Source organism: Ochotona curzoniae, unplaced genomic scaffold (assembly GCF_017591425.1).
Source record: "Ochotona curzoniae isolate NIBS_2020 unplaced genomic scaffold, NIBS_Ocur_1.0 contig_3190, whole genome shotgun sequence".
NCBI classification, from domain to species: domain Eukaryota; kingdom Metazoa; phylum Chordata; class Mammalia; order Lagomorpha; family Ochotonidae; genus Ochotona; species Ochotona curzoniae.
Window position 1 is genome coordinate 12,207,087 of NW_024465751.1, and position 13,480 is coordinate 12,220,566.

Consider the following 13,480-nt stretch of genomic DNA (forward strand, 5'->3'; position numbering starts at 1 on the left):
TTTTTTTCAGAGAACCAAATCCTAAGCATTTCAGAGAAGGGCATGATTATTATTTTTGCTTCAATGGCATTTCTGAAGTGAGTTCCCCTGAGCTTTGAATCAATTAAGCAAGAAGTCACTTCAGTAGTCACACAAGTTTACACTGAGGACTAATTTTATAATTGTTCCTGTATGGTTAGTATGGGCATGCTTTGGGAAAGATGAAGTTGATTTTCAATCATGAACAGAATAATAACAGTTTATAATCATAAAATGTGACACTGACCCACACAGCATTCATTTGAAAACTACAAGTTGGCATTGGAATGCTTGATAAAATGCCTTGTCTTCCTGATTTGTTTTTGCTTGAGGGTATAAAGTTCAAATTAATTTTAGCTTTGTTAATGAATTTAACAAAGGAATAGTTGGGGGAGTGAGGAATGACCAAAATGAAATCTGGTCCAACACTTGAAAAAGTTAACTGGTAATAATTCATAAACCCAGATGTAACTAATGATCAGATTTTCTGTGATGTACATGAAATGTAAGCACGACTTCCTTCGCTGAGCCCCAGGGGTTCACATGGCTCACTCCTCCTTTGGGAGGATGCCAGGTTACACCTGCCTCCTCCACTCTTGGCAAGCTCGCCCTGGACTTGTATTCCAGCTCCGAACTCGGTACAGTTCCTGCTCTTTTCCGGTCGGGATCCACGTACAACCGCTCCCAGCAACGCAGGCCCCGCCCCCAGCCGCGCCGGCCCCGCCCCCGCACGCGGCTTCCTGGCTCCGCCCCCTGTCACCGCCGCACTTCCGCTGACGCCGGAGGTCGGAGGCCACCGGCAAGATGTCGGTGGAGCTGGTTGTGTGATTACCGTGCGGGAAGGGCTGTGTGACTGGAATCCGGCGGCGTCCGACAAGAGCCGCATCGAAGGGGAGTTGGAGGCGGCAGCGATCCGGCGGGGCAGCGTCCGGGCGGCAAGCGTGTGTCCGCGGCCCCTCGAGCTCCGCCGGACCGCCCCATGCCGCCCACCGGCTCAGAACCCGCCAGAATGAACAGGAAGAAAGGAGACAAGGGCTTCGAAAGCCCACGGCCTTATAAATTATAAGTATTGGTTACTTTTTTTTTTCCTGATCGGCCAAAACCGACGCGGTGGGTGTGTTGTGGGAGACCAGAAATCGAGCATCCATTCGCTGTGGTGACAATGGTGTTTGTAGCGCGAACACTTTCCCTTACAGTTCTAAAACTGTATTTTCCCTTGAGTAAACCTGCCTTTTGTGGCTCGTGCCTGACTTCAAGCCAATAAGCTTCTGTGTAAGGCTGTCAAATGAAAGTAGCCCTTACTTGCACTTGGGTGAGTACTGGGCTTTCATTGACTAATTGAAACGCCTGTTTTTTTGTTTTTTTGTTTTTTTCCTATACAACCCATCAGGTCGTCTGCATCAGCAACATAAACTTCCAGAGAAAATCTGTCGTGGTAAGTTTCTTCCCGGCAGCTTTAAGACATTCCAGTTGTATCCTTCACGGTGTAATAGTCAGTCCTGCGCGTCCATGCGTTCCACCAAAGCCGGAGAGAAGTCCTGCCTCACTATGCCGACCTCTGTTAACCCTGTTATTGCTCTTTAGCCAATGTGGGCTGCGTGGACCCCGTTTGCGCCACATCACCCAGTGTAGTAACGGTAGGAAGATGAGCATGGGTTACACATTAGTGGTACAGGTGGCTGGAGCCTCAGTAGTTTTTGATAACTTGGGTGTCCTGAAACCTGTGTTTTTGGGAGGTGCCGAAGAGTGAGTGTGCTTCTTAGAAACTTTGTAGCTTTCCAGATAATTTCAAGAATAGGGTAGGAGTTCAGCCCTGTGCTCCCAAGAGCCTGTGGTCTCTCTGCAACACCTCTTGCGTCTTCAGTTTGCCCTTATGCTGCCTTCTCTTGGTTAAAGTTTGATTCCCTTTGTGGATTAGGAAAGTCTATGTAAGTAGACATTTTCTACAAATGTGTGTGAAGCAAGAATAAGCCCATAGTGACTGTCTCACGACTTTGCTACTCAGAGGCCCCTTCATGTGTCTTAATTCTTGGTTGATGGTATAAGTGATACTGCAGAGTCATAAGGTTTTAGAACATTTGTCATCCAATTAAAACAGACAGTAATGTCTTTAAGGCGGAGAGGATTAGAACAGTATTGTAGATAAAGGATTATTGGATCATAACAGTAGATACCACACGATCAAATCTACAGTTCTTTGCCATGACCGACAAGGTGGTCCTGGAATCTTCTGTGAGCCTTCTGCTGTTTTGTCTTCCCTGACCATTCTGGGTTTGCGGCTGCTCCTTGATTTTAATTATTTCATTCTGGCTGGGGAGTTTTGACTTGGCCTTCCCTTTATCTGGAAGACTGATCCTCACGTTTGTCTTGTCACTTCATGCAAGTCATTGTTGAGATGTCATTTGCTCATTGAAGCTTTTATTTATTTTTTTTGACTGGACATTTTACGTGGTTGTTGCCTCTGTTCCTCGCCTGCCTTGCTCTGTTTATGCCATGTGACTCTGCTCTGACTATGCCCTGTGATCCTATAAGACTAATCGTTTCTCTGGAAATAAGGATGTCTTTGAGCAGTCAGAGGACCAGTGTGGCTAGAAGACAGAAAGAATGGATGAGATTAGGGGAATAGGCCAGGACTGGGTTATGTGGGGTCTTGTGAACCGCGATAAAATATTTGTGGATTTTATTATATTATGTAATGCTTAGATGCTATTCGATACCTCATTTCTCCCCTACTTTATAATACTCTATTAGACTTTTTTTTTCAGTTTATTTATTTTTATTGGAAAATCGGATATACAGATAGGAGAGGCAGAAGGGGAGCGCTTTCATCCATTGATTTACTTCCCAGGTGGCTGCAATGGCCAAAGCTGAGCCCGTCTGAAGCCAGAAGCCAGGAGCTTCTTCCTGGTCTCTCATATGGGTTCAGGGTCCCAAAGCTTTAGGCCATCCTCAGTTGCTTTCCCAGGCCACAAGCAGGGAGCTGGATGGGAAGTAGGGCCAGGGGGATTAGAACCTGGTACGTTCAATGTGAGGAAATTAGCCATTAGGCTACTGCGCTGGTACCCTGTATTATGCTTTTTATGAAAGCATTGATTTCTGTGTTTGCTTTGATCTTCTATGTCCACCAAGAATGATATTACCTAAATACTTTTAAAATTAGTAGAGAAAGGCTATATAGCTGAACAGTGCATGGATAACATGGCTTTAGGTCTTAAGTAACAGAGATAGGCATGATCTCTTGGAACAGTGTAAATAGAAAAGAAATAACGCAAAGTGAGTGATAAAATTCTGGGGAGTGCTTAGTGGTGCTGAGGCAGGGGAGATGGCACCGGGTGACAGTGATCTCAAAGCCGCAGGTAGCTGCTGTTGGTGTGCTGTAAAGCAAGAGGTTTTGTGTTGTTGTTTTTGTCCTTGAACACTGACCCTCCCCAGGTCTTAGTATTCTGGTTTTAGCGCCAAGATTATCCTCTGAGTTTGCACAGTCTAAAATTAAGTCTGTTGAGCTCTGTCACGTTGCTACATTTGTTACCTTTCTCCCTCCCTCCCTGCTTCGCTCTGTTTCTTCCTCCCTTCCTTCTTCCTTTTTTCCATCAGTCCTTTGTCTGTATTTATTTAAAAGAGTTAAAGAGAGAGAGGGAAGTATGTTTTGCATCCCCAAATAGCCGTAATGCTCTTATTTGGGCCTGGCCAAGGCCAGGTGCCAGCAGCTGCTCTGGGTCTCCCGTGTGGGTGTGGGGGCCCAAGAACAGTGTTACCAAATATGGCAGAAGGAGAAAATGGAATGGGAGAAACCGTGAGGCTGCTGGTTTTTGTAATTTAAAGATCATTAATAACTTATGGGAACAACTTCAGTGGGGATGATGGAGAGAAAACAACATAACAGGGTGAAGAAGAAGTAGAAGGGGGCAGCAGGAGGACAGGGAACAGGAGGCAGGAAGAGAGAGGATGAGAGTGCGGGGAAGTGAGGTGTCAGAACAGCTGGAATGTGAGCTGGAATGCTAGCACTTCAGCCAGCTGTTTGGCTTGCTACATGTAACGCTGGTCCCAGCATACAGCTGGTCTTGCAGGGTGTTGAAAAGCTCACTTAGGATGTCTTGCATGAGATGAGAAGCAAAGTAAAATGGTCTGGGGAGTATGAAGTTGTACACAAGGATGTTGGCTAGAATGGTAAAAAGGAACCAGGAGACCCTGGGCCGCAGAAACCTAGGATAATCATTTCTTCCAAATTTTGTTAAGCCTGAGGCACACAGAGTGCCAGTCCTACCCCTGAATGCTCACAAGAGGCAGCAGCAGGTGCTTGGTGTGCAAAGCCAGCTTTCTGGATGCCACTGTAGGATTCCCACCTGTTTGGCAGAAATACAACCTGTAGAGCCATTGTCACTGCCCTGGCAGAAATACAACCTGTAGAGCCATTGTCACTGCCCTGGCCTTTATGGCCATTCGGGGAGCAAACTGTAGATGGAAAGTCTGTCTCTTTCTACCTCTCCCTCTCTTTCTTTCTTTGTAATTCTGCCTTTCAAGTTAAGTAAATCTTTTATTAAAATTCAATAATCAGTAGGGCCTGGCACAGTGGCCTAGCAGCTAAAATCCTTGCCTTAGACGCACCAGGATCCCATATGGGTGCCGGTTCTAATCCCCGTGGTCCCAGTTCTCATCTAGCTCCCTGCTTGTGACCTGGGAAAGCAGTCGAGAACAGCCCAAAGCCTTGGAACCCTGCACCTGTGTGGGAGACCTGGAAGAGGCTCTGGGCTCCTGGCTTTGGATTGGCTCAGCTTTAGCCATTGAGGCCATTTGGGTAGTGAATCAATGCACAGAAGATCTTCTTTGTCTCCCCTTCCCTCTATATATCTGACTTTGCAATAAAAATAAACAAGTCTGTAAAAAAAAAATTAAATAATAGATAAAATACACTAATTATCACATTGAAATTGTTTTCTTTCTCTTTACAGGGATATGTGGAACTGACTATATTTCCTACCGTTGCAAACTTGAATAGAATCAAGTTGAACAGTAAACAGTGTAGAATATACCGAGTAAGGGTCAACGATTTGGAAGCTGCTTTTATTTATAATGATCCAACCTTGGAAGTTTGTCACAATGAATCAAAACAGTAAGTTGCACGTGTTAACTGAAAGTCATCATTTCTAACTGGTTTCTTCTTTAATATCTGGATTACTTTTTGTTCCATTGGTTTTGCTTAGATAGTTTCTCTCTCTTCATTTTATCCTCTACTTTGATTTCTATTGCATATGTTGCTCTGTACATTTGGCTCAGTGGTTTTGCCAGCGCTGTGTAATACAATAAGCCTCTTCGTATTACGGTCTTTAAGATATATTATCTGGGAACAGAAGTAGATTATTTTTCATCCATTTTTCTGCATTTAAAGAACTAATTTATATATATTGAAAAAAATTTCTTTAAAAAATTTTTCATTTATGTTATTTGAAAGGTAGAGTTACGAGAGAGAGACAGAGAAAGTTCTGTCTGCTGATTCATTCCTGAAATGGCAAAGTCCAGGGCTGGACCAGACCAAAGCCAGGAGAGCTAAACTCCACCTAGGGCTCTTACATGCTTTACAGGGACCCAGGTATTTTGTGGCATTTTCACTGCTTTCCTAGACACGTTATCAGGGCTACTGGATCAGAACTGAAGCAAACAGGAATTGAACCTGTAATTATGGATGTCAGCATGGCGGGCAGTGACTGCTTAACTGGGCTGTACCACAGTGCTGCCCCAAGAAGTAATTTTTGATAGGCTAATTGGTCACCATAACCTGTAGATCAGAAGTTATTTTCAAAGGTTCATAAAATATTCTGCTTACTTTAAAATATTAGAAAGGTACCATGTGTTAAAATTTTCCATCCATTTTATTTATTTATTTATTTTAAATTTTATTTTGTGACAGTTTCATAGGCTCTGGGATTTCCCCATGCCCTCCCCCCATGTTGGATTCCTCTGCATTGTTGCAGTAGTACAGTTCATATCCAGTCATGATTCCTTCATTGTGAGCATGTACCGTGCATAGATTCCAGCATCTTATTGTCCAAATAAGTTCAACAGTTTCATTGGGAGACCATGCCTGGATTGAAAGTAGAGCTGGCAGAATGTCATCCCCTCCAATGAAAAGCCACGACATAACATTAGCAATAATTTACAACATTATGGAATTAATTGACATGGTATTGGGTGACCAATATGTTAGAAAATGCAAGTTCTTAACCACATCCTGTAACTACTTCATTGACATTTCAAGTTTAATTTATACACAACTGACTATTACACATGTTAAAATGGTTATAGGGTATTATTCAGCTGTCTTGTGTCTATTTTGATTTCTGTATTTAGCAGCTTATAGTATTGAAGCATTATTTTTACTGAACTTGGCAAATTTTAGGTTAGTCCAAACAGGCTTATAACTAACAAGACATATGTTAACGATTGGGGCGCAGAACAGTTTTAGGAAGGGTGTGCAGAGAAATCTTCAGTATCCTAGTGGGAGTAACTTATCTTTGTGACCCACCTAGTAAGGTATATGTGAGTCCAAGCTGACCATTTCCTGTCTGTTCTAAGCTTTTCTTATTGGTCTCTGTCTATCTAATCTAGTTTTTTTCTTAGGGAGGGCCCTCTGGAGCCATTGATGGTCATTGCAAGAGTGGGTGGGGATCCAAAGTTGGAACTAAGTAAGGACCAGACAGTTCCTCTCCTGAGTCCTGGAGGAAGTTTACTGTTCTTCTGTTTCTGCGGACCCACTCAGGGCTCCCAGCTGTTGTTCTGATTACATTAGATCCTGTGAGGAAGGATCTGGGATTCTTCCATCCTATGTGGGGGTTCCGAAAGGGAGTGGGTTACCTCAGAGTTCTTGACCTACGAGGGCACTCCAATTCCCTGTGGTCTCCTTTGTAGTTGGGACATAGCCTTTGGTGCCTGTACTGATAGTCCTAGGTGAGGATCCAGGAGTCCCCAGGGTTGGGATACAAGCTTCCTCCTGTCCTCCTGCTCCACTCTGGGGTCCCCCCTGCTCTGTGCAGATGACATGTTAAAGCTGTCAGGATTGCTCTTGATTCCCACTGTATGTCTTTATAGTTCTGCTAATGACTAATGCAGGTTCGATTCTGCTGTCTATAAGTTACCTGTTATATTCTTGATAGGTCATACTTAACATCTTCCTCACACATTCTAAGAAAGCGAAAGATTTCTCTGCTTTCCCCACCCATTACAGAATAGCATATGGTAATAAGATCATATCACGCTTTTCAGTTCTTTGATGTAGATCATAACAGTCTGATTCACATTGATTGTTGGCTCATTGGTTACATCACAATATTTTATTGCATGTGATACAGGCTGTTTGAGGTTGACATAATATTACAATTTACAGGTACTATTTATTGGATGGACATCATTTCATCTTAAATTAAGGCAGACATGTGGTATCTAACCTCTTGGGATTGGCTCATTTCCCTTGGGATAATGGTTTCCAGTTGGGCCTATTTGGCCACAAAGAACTGCATTTCATTTTTTTAAATAGCTGTATAGTATTCTATTTTATTTAAATAAATACTGCATATCGAGCATTACTTTTTTCAGTAAACCTAATATGAGTTTTTGCTGTGTTTTTGTTTTGCACTTAGTATTTCGTTTCCATTATGCGTACATTGTGTGTGTCTGCATACATAGATACATGAAGGGGTCACTGTCATTTTGATAGTCAGGTAATATTGCATTTACTTAGTAAATTTTGGCTTGCATGATTTCAATAGTTTGAAGCTTTTGCAGTTATGAATAATGTCAAGTGAATATCTTGGCACAGATAAGTTTTTTTCCCCTTTTTCTATTTTCTTTTTTTTTTTTAAAAGATTTATTTATTTGTATTACAAAGTCAGATATACAGAGAGGAGGAGGAGAGACAGAGAGGAAGATCTTCCGTCTGATGATTCACTCCCCAAGTGAGCCGCAATGGCCAGTACTGCGCCAATCCGAAGCCGGGAACCAGGAACCTCTTCCAGGTCTCCCACGGGGTGCAGGGTCCCAAAGCATTGGGCCGTCCTCCACTGCCATCACAGGCCACAAGCAGGGAGCTGGATGGGAAATGGAGCTGCCGGGATTAGAACCGGCGCCCATATGGGATCCCAGCGCGTTCAAGGCTAGGACTTTAACCACTAGGCCACTGCTCCGGGCCCGCCTTTTTCTATTTTCTTAGGCAAATAGGATAACTTACTATTCTTGTGGCTGTTATCATTTTACCTAATTGGATCTTAATATGATCTTTAATAATTTAAATACCATCATCTATATTTGAGGATGCTTATTTTTTTCAGAGTTTTAAGGTCATTTTTTTGATTCTCTGTGCTTGAAGGTGGAATGTCAAAACTTAATTATAAAGTCTTAATTATAAAGTCTCGTCTAGCTATGTAACATGGCCTTGCGGCAGTGGTTCTCTAGTTACCTTCTCAGATAAGCAGTATCAGCATCTCTTGGGAACTTGTTAAAACTGCAGTTCCCAAGCATTACTCCAAACCTACTGAATCAAATTTAAAATAGAGTTCTACAGTTCCTGTTTTGACAAGTCCACAGAGTGCTTTTGCTGTAGATGGGAGCTTGACAATCACTGCAATAGGATTGTAAAGGGTTGCCACTGGAGGCCCATTTCGTGCTTGTGTTTGTGACGCATCCATCAGTTTAGAATCTTTCAAACTCAGGAAACGACAAAATAGTGTTGGAAACATTTTGGGCAATCGGTGAATTACTCTTAGTTGTAGGCATTGCATTGCTCTGGTTCCACGCTTGTGTAGCGGGTGGATCATAGTTTGCCTCTGGAGGAGCTATGACTCTTTGATGTGTTTGCTATTCTGTTTTTTGCTGTGCTTCTCCCTTAGAAAAACCTGAATGTCCACTTTGACTTTGCAGGAGAAACTGTTTCTGTGCACGGGTAGCCCGTGCGCTGACATCCTTCTCTGTGTCTTTCCTCTAGATAGATTTTGCTGCTTTGAGAAAGCCTTTTAATTTTCCTTGAGGCCTCAACTTCCCAGATGCAGGAGTTACCTTAGTTACTGTCTCCTGTCTGCATGTCTATCAAGGAGCGGTCATGGAAATGAAGCTATCTTAGTGTATAAATGAAACAACTCTCCATGTACAGTTATTTAAAAAAAAAGATTGTCCAGGTTCTGAGCTTTGCTGTGGATATCTACATAGGGTTTCCAGATGTTTTATTAATGTCACTTAAAAGAAATTGTTAATTCTGTCATTTATGAGTAACTAACACAGATAGCTTCACATTTTTACCTTGGCTACACTAACTTACTGCCAGCTACATCCATGCTGCTTGGAGTTAAAGTTGTCATGTTGAAGCACAGACAGATGTGAGTTCAGGAACATTTTGAATTTTGAGATTTTAGACAGTCAGCATGTAATAGGTTCCCAGAGAAAAAATTTTGATATCCTCACTTTGTTAGTTTTCGATAATGCTTTATAGCATTACTTCTCCAGTTCTGTTTCTGTGAGCAAGAATGGGAAGCTGGGGGATGGTGTAATTACAGGGCAAGGACACATTAATCTTTTGTGATCATTGTGAATTTGAAAATTGGGAACACTCATGTGAGGGCACTCAAGAAAGTTCAAGGATGAGAGAAATCGAAAGGTAAGCTTATGGGGCTCATTGCCCAGAGGTGAGTAATCTGCCTGCAGCATGGGCATCAGAGGCCATTAGCAGGCAGCTGGACCGGAAGTGGAACAATGGGACGTGTACAGCTGCCATATGGCTTGCTGGCACCATCGGCAGAGGATTAACTTGCTGTACCACCATTCCAGCACTATAATTTTTATAGGTGTTGTTTGAACTTTGTAAAGGCCACCTAATATAACCTTACCCTATAATTTTAAATTTCTATATAGTTAAGAAAGGAAACATTTGTTTCCTATTCTGAAATCTAAATTGCTCCTGGTTTATTCTTTATGAGTGAGTTCACAGTACATTCCATTTATAATGACTTGCCGATTTTATTTGGACTTCTGCACATTTTCTCAGGAAATGAGATTAAGTGAAAGTAATTTTTCACTTAGAGACCCTAACTACTAAAGTATACAACATTTAAAGCTGGCTTTCACATTGTACAGCAGTTAATTTTGTTTTTAAAGATTTATTTTATTTTTTATTGGAAAGTCAGATATACAGAGAGGAGGAGGGACAAAGAGAAAGATCTTCCATCCGACGATTTATTCCCCAGGTGAGCGCAATGGATGGTGCTACGCCGATCCGAACCAGGAGCCCAGAGCCTCTTCCAGGTCTCCCACATGGGTGCAGGGTTCCAAGGCTTTGGGCCGTCCTCAGCTGCTTTCCCAGGCCACAAGCAAGGAGCTGGAAGGGAAGCGGGGCAGCCGGCATAGAACTGGCACCCATATGGGATCCTGGGAGTGCAGGCGAGGACCTTAACCACTGCGCCATCGCGCCAGGCCCAGGTGGCGCTGATCTTGTTGGAACCTGTTGGACGTTAGGTTGGGTGCCACATGGACCTATTTTGACCTGTACGATGCCACAGTCGGTATTATTTTCCTGCAGGACCAGTGCAACCCAGTGAACTCAGCGAGATCTCGTGAGCTCAACAATGAGCAGTTCTCTGTTGTTCCCTGTAGTCCCAAAGCTATTGCCACAGTGTACAAAATGGCACCTGATGTACCACTACTAGAGTTCTTGATCTGCTGGCCGTCATATCCAAGGGCTACCCTAACCCTCTGCTGTTGTTCTGTCCTTTCCTATTTCCTGGAATATGTCCTCTGCTTCATCCTAATTAAATGTTTATCTGTCCATTTTAACGTGTCTTCACCCTATTCCACCATCTTGATTCTCCGTTTTTGTTTGTTTGTTTGTTTGTTTGTTTTTCATATTAACTAAGTTCATATGTGTAATTTGTTTCATGAAAGAGTTATAAAGTTATGTGAGAACATATCGTCATTTCTGTGGGAAACCAGGACAAATCACTATTGAGCAAATATTTATTGAGAAAATCACAACCATAGTGAGTGCAAAAGTAAGCTAGTTAAAAGTGTTCTACCTTCATTAAGTTTGCAGTTGGTGGTGTAGGTATATACTTGAGATCAAAGTATAAAACTTGGCTGGTGTTGTTGCACAATGAGTTCAACTGCTGATTGCAAGAAGGATATCCCATATTAGAGAACTGGTTTGAGTCCCACCTGCTCTACTTCCTATTGTCAGGCCTGGAAAAGCAGCAGATGGCCCAAGTACTTGGACCACTGCTACTATGAGAGACCAAGATGGAAATTTTTGGATTCTGACTTCTGTCTGGCCAGCGCTAGCCATTGGCAACCATTTGGGAAGTGAATCAGCAAATGGAAGATTCTCTTGTTTGTCCATTTTGCTCTGCAACACTGTCTTTCAAATAATTAAAAAAAAACTGGAACTGTAGAACTTACTGAGTTTTTGTTAGATTGATAATAGAACTGTTATTTTTTTAGTTGTATATATTTTTAACATATATCAGACAAGCGTAGTGACTTTGGCATTTCATAATTAATAAAAAATATTATAATATGTAGGAGGACATTGTGACCACAGAAGGTCAGCTAGCATAGGATTACAGTTGATTGAACAATATTTGTATGATAACAACCGAATGGATACATTTTGTATAACTGATTGGATATCATTTGTATGAGAACAGTTGAGTGGACAGCATGTGAATGAGAACACTTGGTGGAATATACAAAACAAAAGGAGTTCCAAACAAAAGTATAGAAACTTCATGGGTTTTGTTCATAAGCTCAATACCTCCTCCCTTATCCCATATGACCCTCAGTGTATAAAGTCTGATGCCACTAATAAACTTTGACCATCAGTCAGAGTCCATGTGTTGTTATCGGCTCTGTGCACCAATTCCATTGCTGCGGAACAGCAACAATAATACATACCATTTTAAAAATAACTCTTAATATGTTAAGTAGAGCAATAGTTACTTGGCTAAAAATGTGTGCTCATGAATTGTGTGAGAAAAAGAGGTGCCAAATAATACATAACAAAGTGGTTGATGAAATATATGGCATGTTGTTATTAAAAGTTGGCTCTTTTTATTCCCCTAGGAGGAATCTCAATTATTTTTCCAATGCTTATGCAGCTGCAGTAAGTGCTGTGGATCCTGACGCAGGAAATGGAGAGCTGTGTATTAAGGTTCCTTCCGAGCTGTGGAAACATGTTGATGGTAAGGCTTCAGGAATATGACTTTACACTAAAATCATGTTGGATTCAGAGATTAAGAATTTTGTGTGAAAAGTAATGATACCAAAATTATAAAGTAACCAATTGAAATGCAGAAGGGATTAGAATTTCAAATTGTGAGAAACACTTCCTAACAGTAAAATCATCAGTCAAAAGCTTCAACAAAAACAAACTCATTTCACTGTGTTTTTAAGTGAAAGGGCTCCGTGTTTGGCGTTGCCGTTCAGATGTTGCTTTGGGCCCCGTATCCATTCTCCTAGTGCCAGCGTCTTTCCTGGACCTGTTCCCGATCCCAGCTTCCGCGTAGTGCTGCTCCTGGGAGGCAGAGTGATGACGCAAGTAGCTGGATCCCTGCCACCAGGTGGAAGCCCTAGACTGAGTTTCTTGCTCCTGGCTTTAGCCTGGACCACCCTGGTGTTGTGGCATAATGGGTTAAGCTGCTGAATGCAACACAGGTTTTCCATGTTAGAGCACCTGAGAGAGCTCTGTCTCTCTGGCTTTCGAATAAATAAGTAAAAATTTTTTTCAAAAAGTAAAGGATTTTAAGAATTTTTGAAAACAGAACAATTGTTAGATATTTGAGAGCTTGAAATGATCAAATCAGTTTACAATGATAGTATTTTATACCAGAAAAGATCTTAAAAATTACCTAGTATAATTTCTCCATTTGTTAAAAAAATAATCAGGTCCTGTAAGAGTAAGTGACCTGCTGAAGTTAATGTAGCTAGTTGTAAAATGCAAGCTGAAACAGAGTTCTTGATGTTCATTCTGCATCCTTTTGAGTATATTTCTAAATTTTTGTTTTCCTTTGTCTAAAATTATGGCCAATATAATTATTACATGTAAGCATCTGTTATATATCATCATAAAAAATTGCCAGTTGGGCTGGCACAGTGGTACCACAAACTAGTCTACTTGCAATTGCCAGCTCCCCATAGGAGTGCCAGTTCATGTCCTGGTTAAAAGTTATTCAACTTTTAATCCAGCTTTCTGCTTATGGTCTGAAAAGCATTGGAGGATGGCTCGATTCCTTGGGCCCCTGCACCCACATGGGAGGCTGCGGGAAGCTCCTGGCTCCCAGCTTGAGATCAGTTCAGCTTTGGCTATTGCAGCCATTTGGCGAGTGAATCAGCAGTTGCAAGGCTTCTCTCTGTAAAATCTGTCCTTAAAATAATAAATAAAAATTATAATAATAGTAATAAAGGCCAAAATAGGAAACTAAAGGATTTTGTGTTA

General features: G+C 41.9%; 1 protein-coding gene across 2 annotated transcripts in view; it reads left to right on the forward strand.

Annotated features, from left to right (window-relative positions):
• The first annotated feature begins 824 nt into the window (after positions 1 to 824).
• TAF2 (TATA-box binding protein associated factor 2) overlaps positions 825 to 13,480 on the forward strand; it is a 74,986-nt gene continuing 62,330 nt past the window's right edge. For both annotated transcript variants that reach the window (XM_040979375.1, XM_040979376.1), the window contains exons 1-4: positions 825 to 1,080; positions 1,399 to 1,453; positions 4,968 to 5,128; positions 12,109 to 12,227. In XM_040979375.1, the coding sequence (XP_040835309.1) occupies positions 998 to 1,080; positions 1,399 to 1,453; positions 4,968 to 5,128; positions 12,109 to 12,227 (418 nt within the window). In that variant the 5' untranslated portion in view covers positions 825 to 997. The remainder of the gene's footprint in view (positions 1,081 to 1,398; positions 1,454 to 4,967; positions 5,129 to 12,108; positions 12,228 to 13,480) is intronic.